Below are 14,838 nucleotides of genomic sequence, written 5' to 3'. Positions count from 1 at the left end.
AAAATGGAAGGAAAAAGGAAGAGAAGCCAACCAAGGACAAGATGGATGGATGTTATCCTTGAAGTGACTGGTTTGACCTTGAAGGAGATGGGGGTGGCGACAGCTGACAGGGAGCTCTGGCGTGGGCTGGTCCATGAGGTCACGAAGAGTCGGAAGAAACTGAACGAATAAACAACAACAAATCATGGTGAACACACATTACAATTATGCTTCAAAGACCAGGTGTTTCTTTTTCAATATTTTAATTTTTAACAAGTATTAATTACCACTTTCTGAATGCGTGGTGAAAGAGCTTGAAAGATACTTTTTTTTTCATAACTGCAGCATTTTTTAAAAATGCAAAACATATTTTCTTAGAAAATATGCCTTCCAAGGATCAGTAAATGTAGGCAGAATGCCTTCTTGTGTTAAATATAAACTACAATCTTAAGTGAGAAGCCACTGGATGGCCTCACATACTCAAAAATATATGGCTAAACACTATGTTTCTGTTCTGAAGCACCGAAATATCCCCTGCGTAAGACAACGTGAATTTTAGAGTCACATGATGGAGCCATAGGCCTGCCAGAGATGCAACGTGTATGGTTTGAATTACTTGAAACCAAGTCCTGTTCCCTACAGAACTGTAGGTTTTTGTAGTCTGAGTCTTAAACAGAAGACGTCACTCCATACAGGAAGCTGAATTTGCACTAGAACGGTTTGCTATTTTTCTCTGAGCAGCAATTTCATCAAACTGATCATAAAGAGAGAGTACAAGCCTGTTGCATCTGCAGAAAATTTTCTTTCACAGGTAAGTGATATATTTTGTTTTGAATATGAAATATTTTCAACTCTAGTAAAAGCCAAAAATATCGTATGAAAAGAGTTCTGGACTTTTAACCTCCTTTCCTTTCCTAATATTTCGAAACAATGCAAACTGCCTATAAATGTCTCATCTGGGGGGAGGGGGGGGGACATGCTATAAAAACTATAAACAGGCCTGGATTTTTTCCACTTTTCTACTACAAAACTCTTATGAATCATGATGAATAAGTGTCACAGAGGTCTTAAATGTTGAAGAAGCCAGATGCTTCAACTATTTAAACAAAGAGCGAGGGGAGAGTTATCTAGTTGTATTAAGCATTAATTCTGTCTTCTCCGTTTTAGAGGAAAGAAAGAATGAAGAGTTACAGAAATGACAAAATTTAAGCATAACTTTTGACATTCTTCTGTACAGATGTCTCATCCTAACTTTCAAATATGTTTCTGCAGACATAATTCCTCCACCCAATTAAAGTTCTACTGTAATCCAATGTAGTATTACAAAGTTAAAACCACACAGATTCATTAGCAGTTGTGTGCAAAACATTCTGTGGGTGAAACAACTTCTTTTTTCTTCCAAAAAAAAGGAAGTAGGGCTCTCATATGCTGAAACAACTATACAAAAACAGTTTTGGTTTCTAAAACAATGCTTCCCAAACATAGTACTATAGCTTGGAAGCTTTCAAATAAGCTGTCAGTTTAAGGCTTGAATGTTTTAAGCAAAGGCATGCGGGGGGGGGGGGGGGGGTGTTTCAACTCCTGGCTTTCTTTCTCTCGTCTAGAGAGACCTATCCTGTGGTACTCGCTGTCTCTTCCATGTCGTGGTTCAGCTCCATCTATTGGCAGCAATGGAAAATTTATGAGCTGAGCATCTTGAGCCTGAGAACAGGATTCCAGAACATTTTTACCCCCATTGCCAAAGTAAATAAACCTTAATGCACTAACAGAACACTGCTCTGTTTTAAAAATAGAATGGCCAGACAAATGGAAGAATGGGAACCAGGAGAAAAGGTGGAGAACAAAAAGTGAGAAGGAGGCAGGGGAATTCGAAAGAATTTTGCCTACCACTATTTTGTAATAAATGGGACATTTTTGGTGCTCTGTTTTCCATAGCTGTAAAATACTGATAAATATCATTTCTAACTTTAACAGGATAACACTATATTCTAGTGATAGTGAACTCTTCTTCAAGTTCCTTTCAGAGAAGATCAGAATGCCCTAAAAGGCAACTTGCTTACCATCACTCATATTCCCCGGCAAGCAACACAAAATTTTAGGCAGAGATCTGGCTTGTTCTATGAAAAATGCTAGTTTAATGTCTGAGAATAGCAAGACAATTCATCTCTATGATCTCTATAACCTATTTCCTTAGATCACTTCCCTAAATTTCTCCACTCCATTGATTCCTGTGGCTATTATACCCAGAAATCTCAACAAATTGATACAGAAAAAAAAAACTCCACGAAGGAAGCGAGTTCCTAAGCCACTACCTTGCACTCAATGTATTCTGAATAATTTTCATGAAATATGGACAATCCAAAGCAATTAATTCTGTAGAACCAAATAAGTAAGGCAAAGGGATTTGGCATATATACAACTTTATGCAAATATACTGCAAATCACTGCAGTAAAATATGCCATCGCGCTATGCAACTGCAGGAAACGAGGAAAATTTTCTTTTCCCGAAGAGTAAGCATCCTTGAAGTGACTGGACTGACCTTGAGAGAGCTGGGGGTGGTAACGGCCGACAGGGAGCTCTGGCGTGGGCTGGTCCATGAGGTCACGAAGAGTCGGAGACGACTGAACGAATAAACAACAACAACAGTTGTTGTTTGTTTTATCACACCAACACAATGTTCATTAAACATTCTTATTATAGCCAGTTGGTATAACTGTATATTCTTTTGGTGGGGGAAGAATTGCTATGTGCCATTTACACATTCAAATCTAATCTTTTCAATGACAAATATATTTGATGATGGCAAAATAATCATAGGAATTTTTGTTTCTGTATGCTCGTGTATCACTCTACTAAAAGAACTATGTGCGATATACATTACTATATTTCTACTTGCATACCAATAAAAACATACATATGATCCAGATCCCTTTAGAGTCAAAATTTCATAAAATGCAAGACTAGTTTCTCATTAGAATGAGAACACATAAAATGTGTTTTCTCAACATATTTTTTCATCAAAATTGCAAATTGATTTTAGATACTCTGAAAACATTAGTTGGAAACATGGGTGTCTCCAAATATTTTTGATCCCAACTCTTATCAAAACATGTCAGCGCAACTAATACTGATGGGTGATGGGAACTGTAGTCAAAGAACCTCATTCCTCTCATTTTAGTCTGTGCTCATACCACTAGATCCAGTGTTTCTTAGCACCAAGGTTGGCCAAGAAAGAGTTTCAGCAACATTAACTTGTTTAGTTTCAGTGGTGGGGTGTTAAAATATTTTTTTACCTGTCTGCTACTGAAGTAAGGGCTCCAAATGCTGCACCTTACAAATATTTGCAATAACAGCCCATCCCAAAGACATGAAAAAAATTACAAAGGACTTGGCAGGATAGAGAAAGACAGGTAGGCACCATTTCTGAGTGAAATATTCCTTTTAAAAAAATTCAGGCATGGAAAAGTGAAGCAAATGGTGGAGAGGGAGAATATAGCCTTTCAGTGGTCCTTGATGCTCCGATACAAGGATGAGACCAGAGACCAATTTCAGCTAATTTTAATTTTTTTTTTTTACATTTAAGTAGTTTATTTAGTGCTTAAACCATAGGTCTTTCACATATAGGACAAACAAATACATATATTAAAAACAGATTATTAAATACAATTCAAAATACACCATTAAAATACTACATAAACCGTTAAAATTCTACATATATTAATGACGAGGTGCACCCTTAAAATACTACATAAAATATCATTTGAACTAGGTAAAGGAAAAGGTTTCCCCCTGACATTAAGTGGTTGTGTCTGACTCTGGAGGTTGGTGCTCATCTCCATTTCTAAGCCAAAGAGCCGGCATTGTTCGTAGATGTCTCCAAGGTCATATGGTTGGCATGACTGAATGGAACGCCATTACTTTCCCGCCGGAGTAGTATCTATTGATCTACTCACATTTGCATGTTTTCAAACTGCTAGGTTGGCAGAAGACTATATAAATTAGGTCTTGAATAGTTAAAACCAAGTAAATTCAGTATTATTAAAACTTAAGGAAGGAACACTTTGGATATAAACAGCTCATTTTAATAACCTACCAGCTCAGGCTTCAGCGGATGTACTATTCTCAGTAAATTCTTTTTTGTGATTTTTTTTTCCACTATAAGAAACTCCCAAGTGATTTTTCAGTTCAACATATATTAATGAAGTAGAATTTATATTGGTAGCTGAATGGAAAGAAACTAATCCCATTTACATCAAAATCCTAATTCCTTGCTGAGCATTGGGAAATGACTGTCAGTCGAGCAGACAAATCCTTCCCTTGCAATGCATACACACAATTTAGTCTTATGCTGTGAGTGCAGCTTTCCTACATCTAGTACTCCCTTTCATACAGCATCGGAAAAGCAGCTTCGCTGTAGCCAATCTTGCCTTTCTGTTTCTACCAGTGTTTTTGGCGATAAAGGTCTCGCTGTGAGAAGCAGGATGCTACACCTAAATAGACTATAGATTTTGACTCATTATATCTGGCTCTTTATATATTATATTGCTGCTTTTTATGCAAGCCAACTCTCTTGCACATAAGACAGTTGGCACTGCAGACTACTTTAACCAGAGAAGTTCAGCCATAGCAGAGCACCTGATGAACCAACCTGGACATAGCATATTATTTGTGAACACAGAAATGCTGGACCACTCTAACAACTACTATATCAGACTACACAGAGTAGCCACTGAAATCCACAGGCAGGTGGACGTTTTCAACAGAAAGGAAGAAAACATCTGGCAACCAAATCAGGATAGTAAATAAAGAACAACACTCAAAAACAGGGGAATTCCACACAGGAAACAATCAGGGCCAGCTAATCATCTCCCAACCAAAACTTCCCCCAGGCAGTAAGCAGCCAGACCATGAAGCTGCAAGGCCATTAAATGGCAATGAAGGTGGCCAATTGCAACATTCACACCTGTCTCAAACAGACAAGAGTTCTTTCTCCCACCTGGACATTGCAGAGATCTGTAAACCCCATTTGCCTAGTTTCCAACAGACCCCACAACCTCTGAGGATGCCTGCCACAGATGAAGGCAAAAATCAAGAGGGGATACTTCTGGAACATGGTCACACAGCCAGGAAAACTCACAGCAACCCAACTCACTGTTGTACCTTTCCACATCTAAGTAGGCACGGAGATGCAACAGAAACTCTGAATCTATCAAAACAAACACACACACACACACACACACACACACACACACGCAAAAGTTTTGATCAAAAAAGTCAAATCCCACTCAGACTACAAAGTTTGAGTTTGAGTGAGACATAGGTCTGATATAGCTTTCACAGTCAAGACCCTATTCTATAATCCCCAACTGTGTAAGTTCAAAAATACATAACAAGACTTAGTGAATGCTTATGAACTGATTCTTATGACTTGTTATTTGATGATCTGACCAAATGGAATTGGGAGGGGGGCCTTTATACATACTCACACTAACCAATTAACAGTTCAAAAGACAGTTCCTAACAAACACACAAAATAAAGGCACCTTGGCGCTTCACAATCACCAGCTTGAGACTCACCGCATAGCAATTAATGGGGTGATATAAAGTGCAGAATTTCTAACTGTGACAGAACTCTATTAAAGAGGCATAAGAAAGCCTTATGGAAGAACATTATTCTATTATTAGATGACACTCTATGGAAACCTCTGATAAGGAAAAAACCCAAGCCATTGGAGTGCCACAGCAACTCATTGTACATATACACTCTGCTTGAACAGATCAGCTTTGCATATTATTGAATGATTTGAAGAAGCCCCTGCATTAAATCTGGAGATTAATGCAAAAACTGAAATGCTTATGTTAGAAAGGAAACAGAAGATGAAATACCAAACATAGCATGCTATATATGTTAATTGCAGATATGTGCAGGCACTATAAACTAGCTTTCAAAATGTGCTAATGATTTTTAAAGCTCCATAGTTTTCTACTTTATTTTAAATATGAACTGTTTATCCTGTCACAACACAAGCCCTGTATCTTCTTTTCTGAAATCCCAGAATAATATTGGCAACGGATTTCCTCTAACAAACTATATGGAAATCACCTTTTTTGATAATGAACAAATTGTGCTTTTAGGTGGCCAATAAAATGACACGTTCCATATTTATTGCAGTCATTTTCTGAGGAGCAAACAGCCATTGAATCTTTCTACGTAGTCTATTATTTGCTTAAGGAAAAAATGATGCCTTCTCTTGGTAACAGAATCATGCCGGCACCACATGATTGAGCCATTACAGATAATTCCCTGTCATCTTTACCTTAAGAAACCCTTATCTTTAGGAATTTATAACTACTATAAACATAAACATGCACATGCAGAGACCAAAGTTAGCAATTAAGGAAATAATCAGAGAAGAGAGCTAAAACTTTTAAGTCTGAAAGAAACAATATACCTTTTTTTCAATCCCTACAAACTGCACCATGGGATTTAGGCAAATGCACTCTTTAAATAAAAAGGTGCTATTAGTAATGCTGGGAAATGGTAATTTTCACAAATGTTGTAAAAGGTCTAGTGCTAAAAGAGAAGCCATAGACATCTACAAGTTTGGGAAGAATAGGATCTCTAGCACTATCATTATCAACACAGCCATTTTTATCACCACCACCTTGATTTACACTCCACCTTTCAAAACACCAAGGCTCCCTTGTACCAGTGAATGCAAAAATATAATGGTGCACTAAATCACAAAGGGTTGAGGAGCAGGCGGACGCTAGGAGATGGAAAATTTTTCGTTTTTCACAAGGCTACTGTGTGGCATGTATCGTTTTCTTGGCTGGTTGACAGTACAGAAATCAGCCTGTCCTGTTACTGGACTATGGTTGGGTTCAGGTTATTATAAATATTAAGCCCTTCTTCATGAATCTCAAAGCCATAAACAGTATTAACACTATCCATGAGTCAAGAAAGTATGCAATTAATTCTACATGCCAGAGAGGGAGGAAAGGTTTGGATTCCTATCGCCTGAATATCAGACCTCCTATGTCACACAAAGTCAAGGAGAATTTTAAAAACACTTTTTTGAAAACTCTAGCAAAGAGAGAAGATGTGTAAGATCACAGAAAGCCACCACAGAGCAGATTAGAACTACTAACGCTTTCCAGCTCAGGATGACAAAGGCAGGTTGTTCTCACATTGGTGCACCTACCCAATCTACCTCAATCAACATCTAAAAACAGGATGTTCTCAAATCAGAGTCTCATATCCAAATCACGCTGAGAACCAAGGTATGCATTACAGAGAAAGCAGGGGCCTTAAATGTCCACATCCATTTAACTAATGTCAGTTCTTCCCCGGGGTTATGGAAAGAGGGCCCCAGTGAAACTGAACTGTGAATAATGAAACAGTTATATATTTTTTATCTAAGAGAACAACTTTAGCAACTTTGAGGTCTTTCAGTGTGACTCTACGATCAATTTACACCACAAGGTGACCATAGGATTGTATTGAAGGACCTAGAGATTCCTCTCTAGGAATCTCTAGATCAGGGATCCTCAAACTAAGGGCCGGGGGCCGGATATGGCCCTCCAAGGTCATTTACCCGGCCCTCGCTCAGGGTCAACCTAAGTCTGAAACTTCTTGAAAGTACACAACAACAATTCTGTATCATCAGCCAAAAGCAGACCCACACTTCCCATTGAAATACTAATAAGTTTATATTTGTTAAAATTCTTCATTTTAATTATTGCATTGTTTTTGAGTGTTTTTTGCAGTGTGCATAGGAATTCATTCATGGTTTTTTCCAAATTATAATCCGGCCCTCCAACAGTTTGAGGGACTGTGACCTGGCCCTCTGTTTAAAAGGTTTGAGGACCCATACTCTAGATCCTCCAGCATGACAAGAGGAAGTTGGCCAGATAATCACACTGGATGTCCAAGAGATTCATAGAGAGAACATTTTAATCAAATATGAAAATAATCAAATCTGTAAGGCCTGGAAAAGAAAAAGAAACACTCTCTCCCCAAGCTCATTCAAACATCCTTCAAAAACAATTGAAATAGCTGTGTTTTTGTGTGAAAAAATGCTGTTGACTTGTAGTAGTAATTGTATATTGGGGAGGGGGGTGTCGTAGTTTGCTAACTTTTCAAGCTTACACCTAATGTGACAAGAGCAGGATTTGATATTTTCTGACAGGGCACATGCTGGCACTGCTTCCCATGGGAGGCCTGAATTACATTTCTCAAGTCACTCACTATATTGTCCTTTCAGTTTACAGGACCTCCAAGAAACCAACTTTTCCCACAAGAATGGTCTCTCATAATATGTCATGGCTAAAGTACCCGAGCCGGAGTGAAGGCCAAAATAGCAAAGACATTATACATTCCAATGATGTAATAGCCATGCTTATGCATGTCTACATTGTACTCTTTGTACCGATTGGTCTAATAGCTGGGATCATTATTTTAGGCATCTTAATCAAGAACTGCATGCACCGTGCCTTGAAGAAATTGGACATCGTGATTTTTGCTCATACCATCAGCAATATTGTGCTGATTTTGCTGTCATTCACTGTCACCACAAGGCCGGGCTATCTCAAAGTATCCTACTTCGAATGTGGCATCCTGTCCTTTTTTTTCAACCTGAGTTACTTCAGTTCTCAGTACCTTCGGGTGCTAATGGTGGTGAGCTTTTTTTTCAGCAGGCACCCACCCCAGAATGCTTTCATCAGCAAGGCACACCAAAACATACGAGTATGCATTGGATCGGTATTGACGTACGCCTTATGTACTGCCCTGATAGTAACAGCGATGCTGGGCACAGTGAATAACCACGAAAAAACAGACTGCCAATTAGATCCTTTATTTGCATGGCCCGAGTATGAGATTATAAAATTTAGCCTTGGCTTCTGCATTCCGTCTTTGGCCAAGCTATTCTTCTTCATTCTCTTGCTGGTTAAAAAAACCCGGACAGAAATCGACCCCTCAAGACAAAGTTTTACGCCCTATTTGACTGTTTTTGTTATCAGCATAACCATGGTTATATGTCGCCTGTTTTACAACGTGATGCTTGTCTACAGGGCCCTTTTGAAGTTATACAGAAGAAAACTGACAATTCAAACTGAGCTGACCACAAATATTGCAGAAATCATGCTGTTTAGTGAAAGCTGTCTCAGCTTATTGATCATACTTTTCCTTCATAAGCCATGCAGGTCAGGCTTATTGCATATTGTAAATAAACTTACAAAAGTCTGCAGGAGACGCGATGGCAACAATACTTTTGAAATACGTGAATTTCACACTGAAGTTTCATCTGTGCCTTCGGAAAATGAATCACACTTGAATTTGGACTAACAAAATAGCAGTATTAAAAAATAGCTAAACATCTGCTTAAAAGAGGTACCTGAATGTATAAAAGGCTTCCTGCCTTATTTACTCCAGACGCTGGCTACTTAAGAAGAGGTGTTCTTAGGTGCAAAAAGACAGCTGCGATCAAAATAACTGCAGGCTTTGCAAGCGTTGTCATTACATGTTGATCCTTTGCTTTTGTGGGTGATGTCCAGGCAGCAGAGTGGAGAACAGTGTGGATCACTTGAAGCTTTAATGAAGCTTTAATGAAGAGAAATGTTGTCTACTTTTTATTTCTGTCATGGACTTATTTTTATTTTACTTTTTGAAGACTGCTGGGGTTTACAATACAAATGTATACAAGATGAGGAAATGCAGTGGAAAGACTGTGTAGGAAAGAAAAATTAATATTATCATCTATTGAATTAACATACTATTTTACCAATAAGTCTGTCATACTGACAGCACCAACTAAGATGTCACTATCCACAACCCATCAAGGGATGCAAGTCACTTGCAGCGAGATTCCTTTTCCTGATTTTTATTCATCCCAACCAAACACTCAATTCTATTTTTTCAGTCCCAAGAAAAGTAAAGCCAGCCTGTTCAAGGATACGTTTGCTTCTAAAAGACTTTCCAGTTCATGGAATCAGTCAACAATGCATGTGACAACAGAAGAACTTGCAGTCTCATTAGATTAGACATCCTGCAGAGAACCAAACATACTAAAAGGAATTGAAAGGAGAACTAAAGGGACACTGTTTTTTGCTGGTAGAACAGAGCCCATTCAGACTTCCTAACCAAATGAACTGCTGCACCATTCAAGGTTTCAAAAAGACTTATTTTCAGTGGGATGGGGGAAACCTACTGCTTCTACAAACAAAACTGTTGTTCTGGGCTTCAAATTAATTTCCCAGGGTTAAGGAAGGCTTAAACCCATTCGGCAAAGCTTAACAAAAAACCCAAACAAGACGACCAACAATGTAACAGATCTATAAGGTGAGCTACTGAAGAGAATAAGGCACATCAGGAGAACATCATGTCCATATTCTATGGTAATTCTGACCCCTTAAAATGGTTATGGAGAGAGCACTGAAACTATGCCAATCACAAGGGCAAGAAAAACCTAAAGGCAATAATGACAATAGCTCTTTCATTAAGCTGTGCAATAAACAGTATTCCAAGTGAGTTTGGTATTTTTTTAAAAAACCCTGATATGAACAGAAGAAGGAGCATGTAAAACGTAATAGGGAGTCAGCCCTGCAGGGAGACAACAGTTTGAGGGTCAAAATGTTATATTGAAAGATTTAGTTGTAACCTAAGACACACTGAATTTAGATATTTACCAGAACTTAAAAACAACCAATCCAAAAAGGTCCCAAAAGGTAGTCTTTTTTATTTATATTACACATGATGCAGGCCTGTAGCCAAGATTTTGATTCGGGGGGAGCTGAGTTTGATTCGGGGGGGGGGGGGGGAGGGGAGGCTGAGTCTGAGTGAAAGAGGGTCTACCCTAGCAAACCTTTTGTGTCGTTACCCCAATACCCCCATGCATATGGGATATATTGAGCATGGTGATCAGATCATGATATGAATAAACATAATAGTTTAAATAATGTGCCAGTAAGGCCTTCTCGCGGACCACCATGAGAATTTGGGGGGAGGGGGCTGTAACCCCTCAAGCCCCCCCCCCCCCAGCAACATGCCTGACATGATGGGATCTTTTCCGTGTACATTCCCTCCCTTCACCAAAGCTAATACTACCCTGAAAAAAACAATCCAAGTGAATAGGATAGGACTAAATAACACCGTCCTTTAAGTAGATCATGTGCAGACATCTGACTCAGGAAGCATTCACAGGTTTCTTACAGAAGGAAAAAACTACAAGGAGAATGTTTCATGATGAAAAACCTAAGGTCACTGACACACGTACACACATTGGCTTCCAACACATCCCTCCTCAAACCCTAACTGAAGTGAAACCTAAATACATGTATTTGCATGGGTTTATAGCCCTGCATTCTCACACTTGCTTCTATAAGTTGCTGGATGTAGGAACATGTCCTTGTTCTTGATCTATCCTTTGCTACCATGTATCCTGTTATGTACATTTATGATACTATACAGCTCAATATATTTAAGGTTATTAAATTAATCTTAAAGTATTTAGTGTTATAATGTTATAGTGAGTTCTCAGTATCTGTCGGGGTTTGGTTCTAGAAGCTATCCCACCCTTCATGAATACCAAAATCTACTGATGCTCAAGTCCCATTTGTTACAATGACATGGCAAAATGGTGTTCCCTTATCTAAAATTGTGCGCAATTATTATTAGTGCTGGGAAAATCCTGGGGATATGTACAATAGCAGAAGACTACAGCTAAATATCCCTATGCAGTGTAGTGCTCTAGGTTTGTGTTCTGAACCCCCGCCCCCAAATATTTTCAAATTGTGGTTGATTGAATCTCTGGGTTAAAAAAACCCATGGAAACAGAGGGCTAACTGTGACACTCATCTCACCTGAATAACCTCCAGAAATAGTAATAGAATCATAGAGTTGGAAGAGACCACGTGGACATCTAGTCCAATCCCCTACCATGCAGGCACAATCAAAGCAATAATAGGTAAACAACTATCCTGAACTCTTGTGTATGTTCACATATTGCGACCTCTCCCAGAAACACTATTTCATCCCTAGTGCTTCCTGCAAACATCACCATGTTTGGAAATGACTCAATGACTGCCAAATATGCTGGGTTTCGTGTGCAATATGCATCAGAGCCAGGAGAGGGCTTGGAGGATGCTGTCCAGCTGATTGAGATATGGGGATAAATATAATTCTGATATTCTGCTCTACTAGCACATTGCTCATCTTCCTAACAGAGGAGTATGGGCAGATGTGGGCACATATGATCACCTCCCTGGGCACAGAAAGGACTTCTACGGGCAAGGAGCACAATGCAAAGGTGTAGCATGTAGCAGATGAGGATCCTGTAGTTCTTTGTGAACTGCTATCAAGAGCTTTACTGATATGGAGGTGGGGCTGGGGCTGGTAGACCATACCCAAATACACCCCCATGATTACAACTGATTCTTTCTCTCCTCAAGATCTGCAGATGAATCAGAATAAAGTGTCAGTTTATGGACCCATCGTTTCCTAAAGACAGAGCTAATTACTAAAGCACAGGGCTAATTACTACCTCCTTGAGGGACGGTCCCAGAAGGTGTTATTGGGTGACACCTGTTCGGCCCCACAACCGTTGTTGTGTGGAGTCCCACAGGGTTCAATTCTGTCCCCGATGTTATTTAACATCTATATGAAGCCGCTGGGAGAGATCATCCGGAGTTTCGGAATGAGATGTTATCTCTACACAGATGATGTCCAAATCTGTCACTCCTTTCCACCTGTCACCAAGGAGGCTGTCCAGACCTTGAAACGGTGCTTGGCTGCTGTGTCGGACTGGATGAGATCTAACAAATTGAAATTGAATCCAGATAAGACAGAGGTCCTACTGGTTAGTCGTAAGGCTGAACAGGGCATAGGGCTACAGCCTGTGTTAGACGGGGTTACACTCCCCCTGAAGACGCAGGTTCGCAGCTTGGGAGTGATCCTGGACTCATCGCTGAGCCTGGAACCCCAGGTCTCGGCGGTGGCCGGGAGTGCTTTTGCACAATTAAAACTTGTGCGCCAGCTGCACCCGTACCTTGGGAAGTCGAATCTGGCCACGGTGGTCCACGCTCTTGTTACATCCCGATTAGATTACTGCAACGCACTCTACGTGGGGTTGCCTTTGAAGACTGCTTGGAAACTCCAACTAGTCCAGCGGGAGGCAGCCAGACTGCTCACCGGAGCGGCATACAGGGAGCATACCACCCCCCTGTTGTGTCAGCTCCACTGGCTGCCGATCCAATTCTGAGCACAATTCAAAGTGCTGGTTTTGACCTACAAAACCCTATACGGTTCCGGCCCAGTGTATCTGTCCGAACGGATCTCCCTCTACGTCCCACCTTGGAGTCTAAGATCTTCTGGGGAGGCCCTGCTCTCGACCCCGCCTCTATCACAAGTGAGGCTGGCGGGGACGAGGAACAGGGCCTTCTCGATGGTGGCCCCTCACCTGTGGAACTCACTCCCCGGGGAGATTAGATCAGCGACTTCCCTTTTTTCATTCAGAAAAAAATTGAAGACCTGGATGTGGGACCAGGCTTTTGGACATTCTGGCAGCTAAAGGAAAGACCTTGATGATGGGCAGGAATTGATGGAACGGAATGGATTTATGGAACTCTGAACACTGAGCATGAGATTGTTTACTACTCTGTTATGTATTGATGTTTTTAACTTGTTAACTGTTTAATTGCTTTTATGTATGTATGTATATTTGATAGAGGTATCGTATTGTGCCTTTTTTGTAAGCCGCCCTGAGTCCCCCCTCGGGGGTGAGAAGGGCAGGGTAGAAGTAACTGAAATAAATAAATAAATAAATTTTCAGGCAAGTTTGCCTTTAGGCAATAAGGTCTCCATATCTAACCCTTTCATGGATTTGTGTGGAAATAAATGAGTGGCCATGGGGTCAGGAATTAATCATGTCCTCCTACCCACTGAAAACCAGTTTAGCCCTGCTTTGTACTAAGACTGACAGCCTGCTATGAATTGGCTTTCAAATGGGGGTGGGGGACTATCTATATCAGGGTAAGCAAAACTAGTCAAATGTTTTCCACCATGTATGATGATAATAAACATTTAAAAGATTTCATTAGCCTAAATGACTATCCAATAATTTCAAAATTCAACGTTATCGTAAGCACAAACAGGATGTTGGAAGATTTTCGGCATTTGAGTATTTGCCCAGTCATGAGGAAAACCTACCTGCTCCTATTCAGCCACCCAAGCCTTTTCCCTCCCTGCAGCAATTAAGAACATACTGTTATAACAACCCATGAGCTAAATGGGAAAGATCACCAAGATCCAAACAAAGTTGATTGCCAATAGCTGGTCTGAGTACACAGTAAGCACATGGAGCCTGCATTAGCTCTTTACCTGGAGCCTGTGGGGATGTGATGTGTTTTTAATATTGTATGTATTTCTCTGGGGAACTGTGGTTTAAGTTTCAGTTATCGTGAAGAGAGCAATAACTTTCATTTCCAACAAAATAAAATATATAATCGTGTTCTGCACCCATCCTTTGCTGATAAATCTATTAGACTATGAGTGTTTGTGTTTTAAAGTTTTGTATTATTTTTACAGATAATACAACAGATGAAAATTGTAGCTAAGGTATAATAGTGTACTTTGATAATGGTATTCAATGCGAGTGGAAAAGTGACATTTCCCCCCTGTCTCCTGTGATGCCACAATGTAATGCCATGTGCAAAAAGGAGATACACATCTGAATAAATATGAATAGTAAAATATTATCAAGTGAGACAAAGAGAAAAGAAATTCTCAATAGTACATTCAGCAAATGTTAATCCCATTTTTGGCTCCCAACTAAAAGCAATGTATAACTTTAATGCAACAA

The 14,838-nt window shown here is 39.8% G+C and overlaps 2 protein-coding genes across 4 annotated transcripts in view; one reads left to right on the top strand and one right to left on the bottom strand.

Moving 5' to 3' along the window:
* LOC132782136 (uncharacterized protein C7orf50) overlaps positions 1–14,838 on the bottom strand; it is a 112,484-nt gene that overhangs the window by 74,088 nt on the left and 23,558 nt on the right. The window lies entirely within an intron of this gene.
* Positions 394–10,511, top strand: LOC132782134 (G-protein coupled estrogen receptor 1-like). The gene is made up of 2 exons (XM_060786831.2): positions 394–790; positions 8,248–10,511. The coding sequence occupies exon 2, from the start codon at positions 8,286–8,288 to the stop codon at positions 9,327–9,329; it is 1,044 nt and encodes a 347-aa protein (XP_060642814.2). The 5' UTR covers positions 394–790; positions 8,248–8,285; the 3' UTR covers positions 9,330–10,511.

Source organism: Anolis sagrei, chromosome Y, assembly GCF_037176765.1.
Source record: "Anolis sagrei isolate rAnoSag1 chromosome Y, rAnoSag1.mat, whole genome shotgun sequence".
In the NCBI taxonomy this organism is placed as follows: Eukaryota; Metazoa; Chordata; class Lepidosauria; order Squamata; family Dactyloidae; genus Anolis; species Anolis sagrei.
The sequence above is the reverse complement of the archived record's forward strand: the minus strand, read 5'-3'. Positions and strand labels throughout refer to the sequence as shown.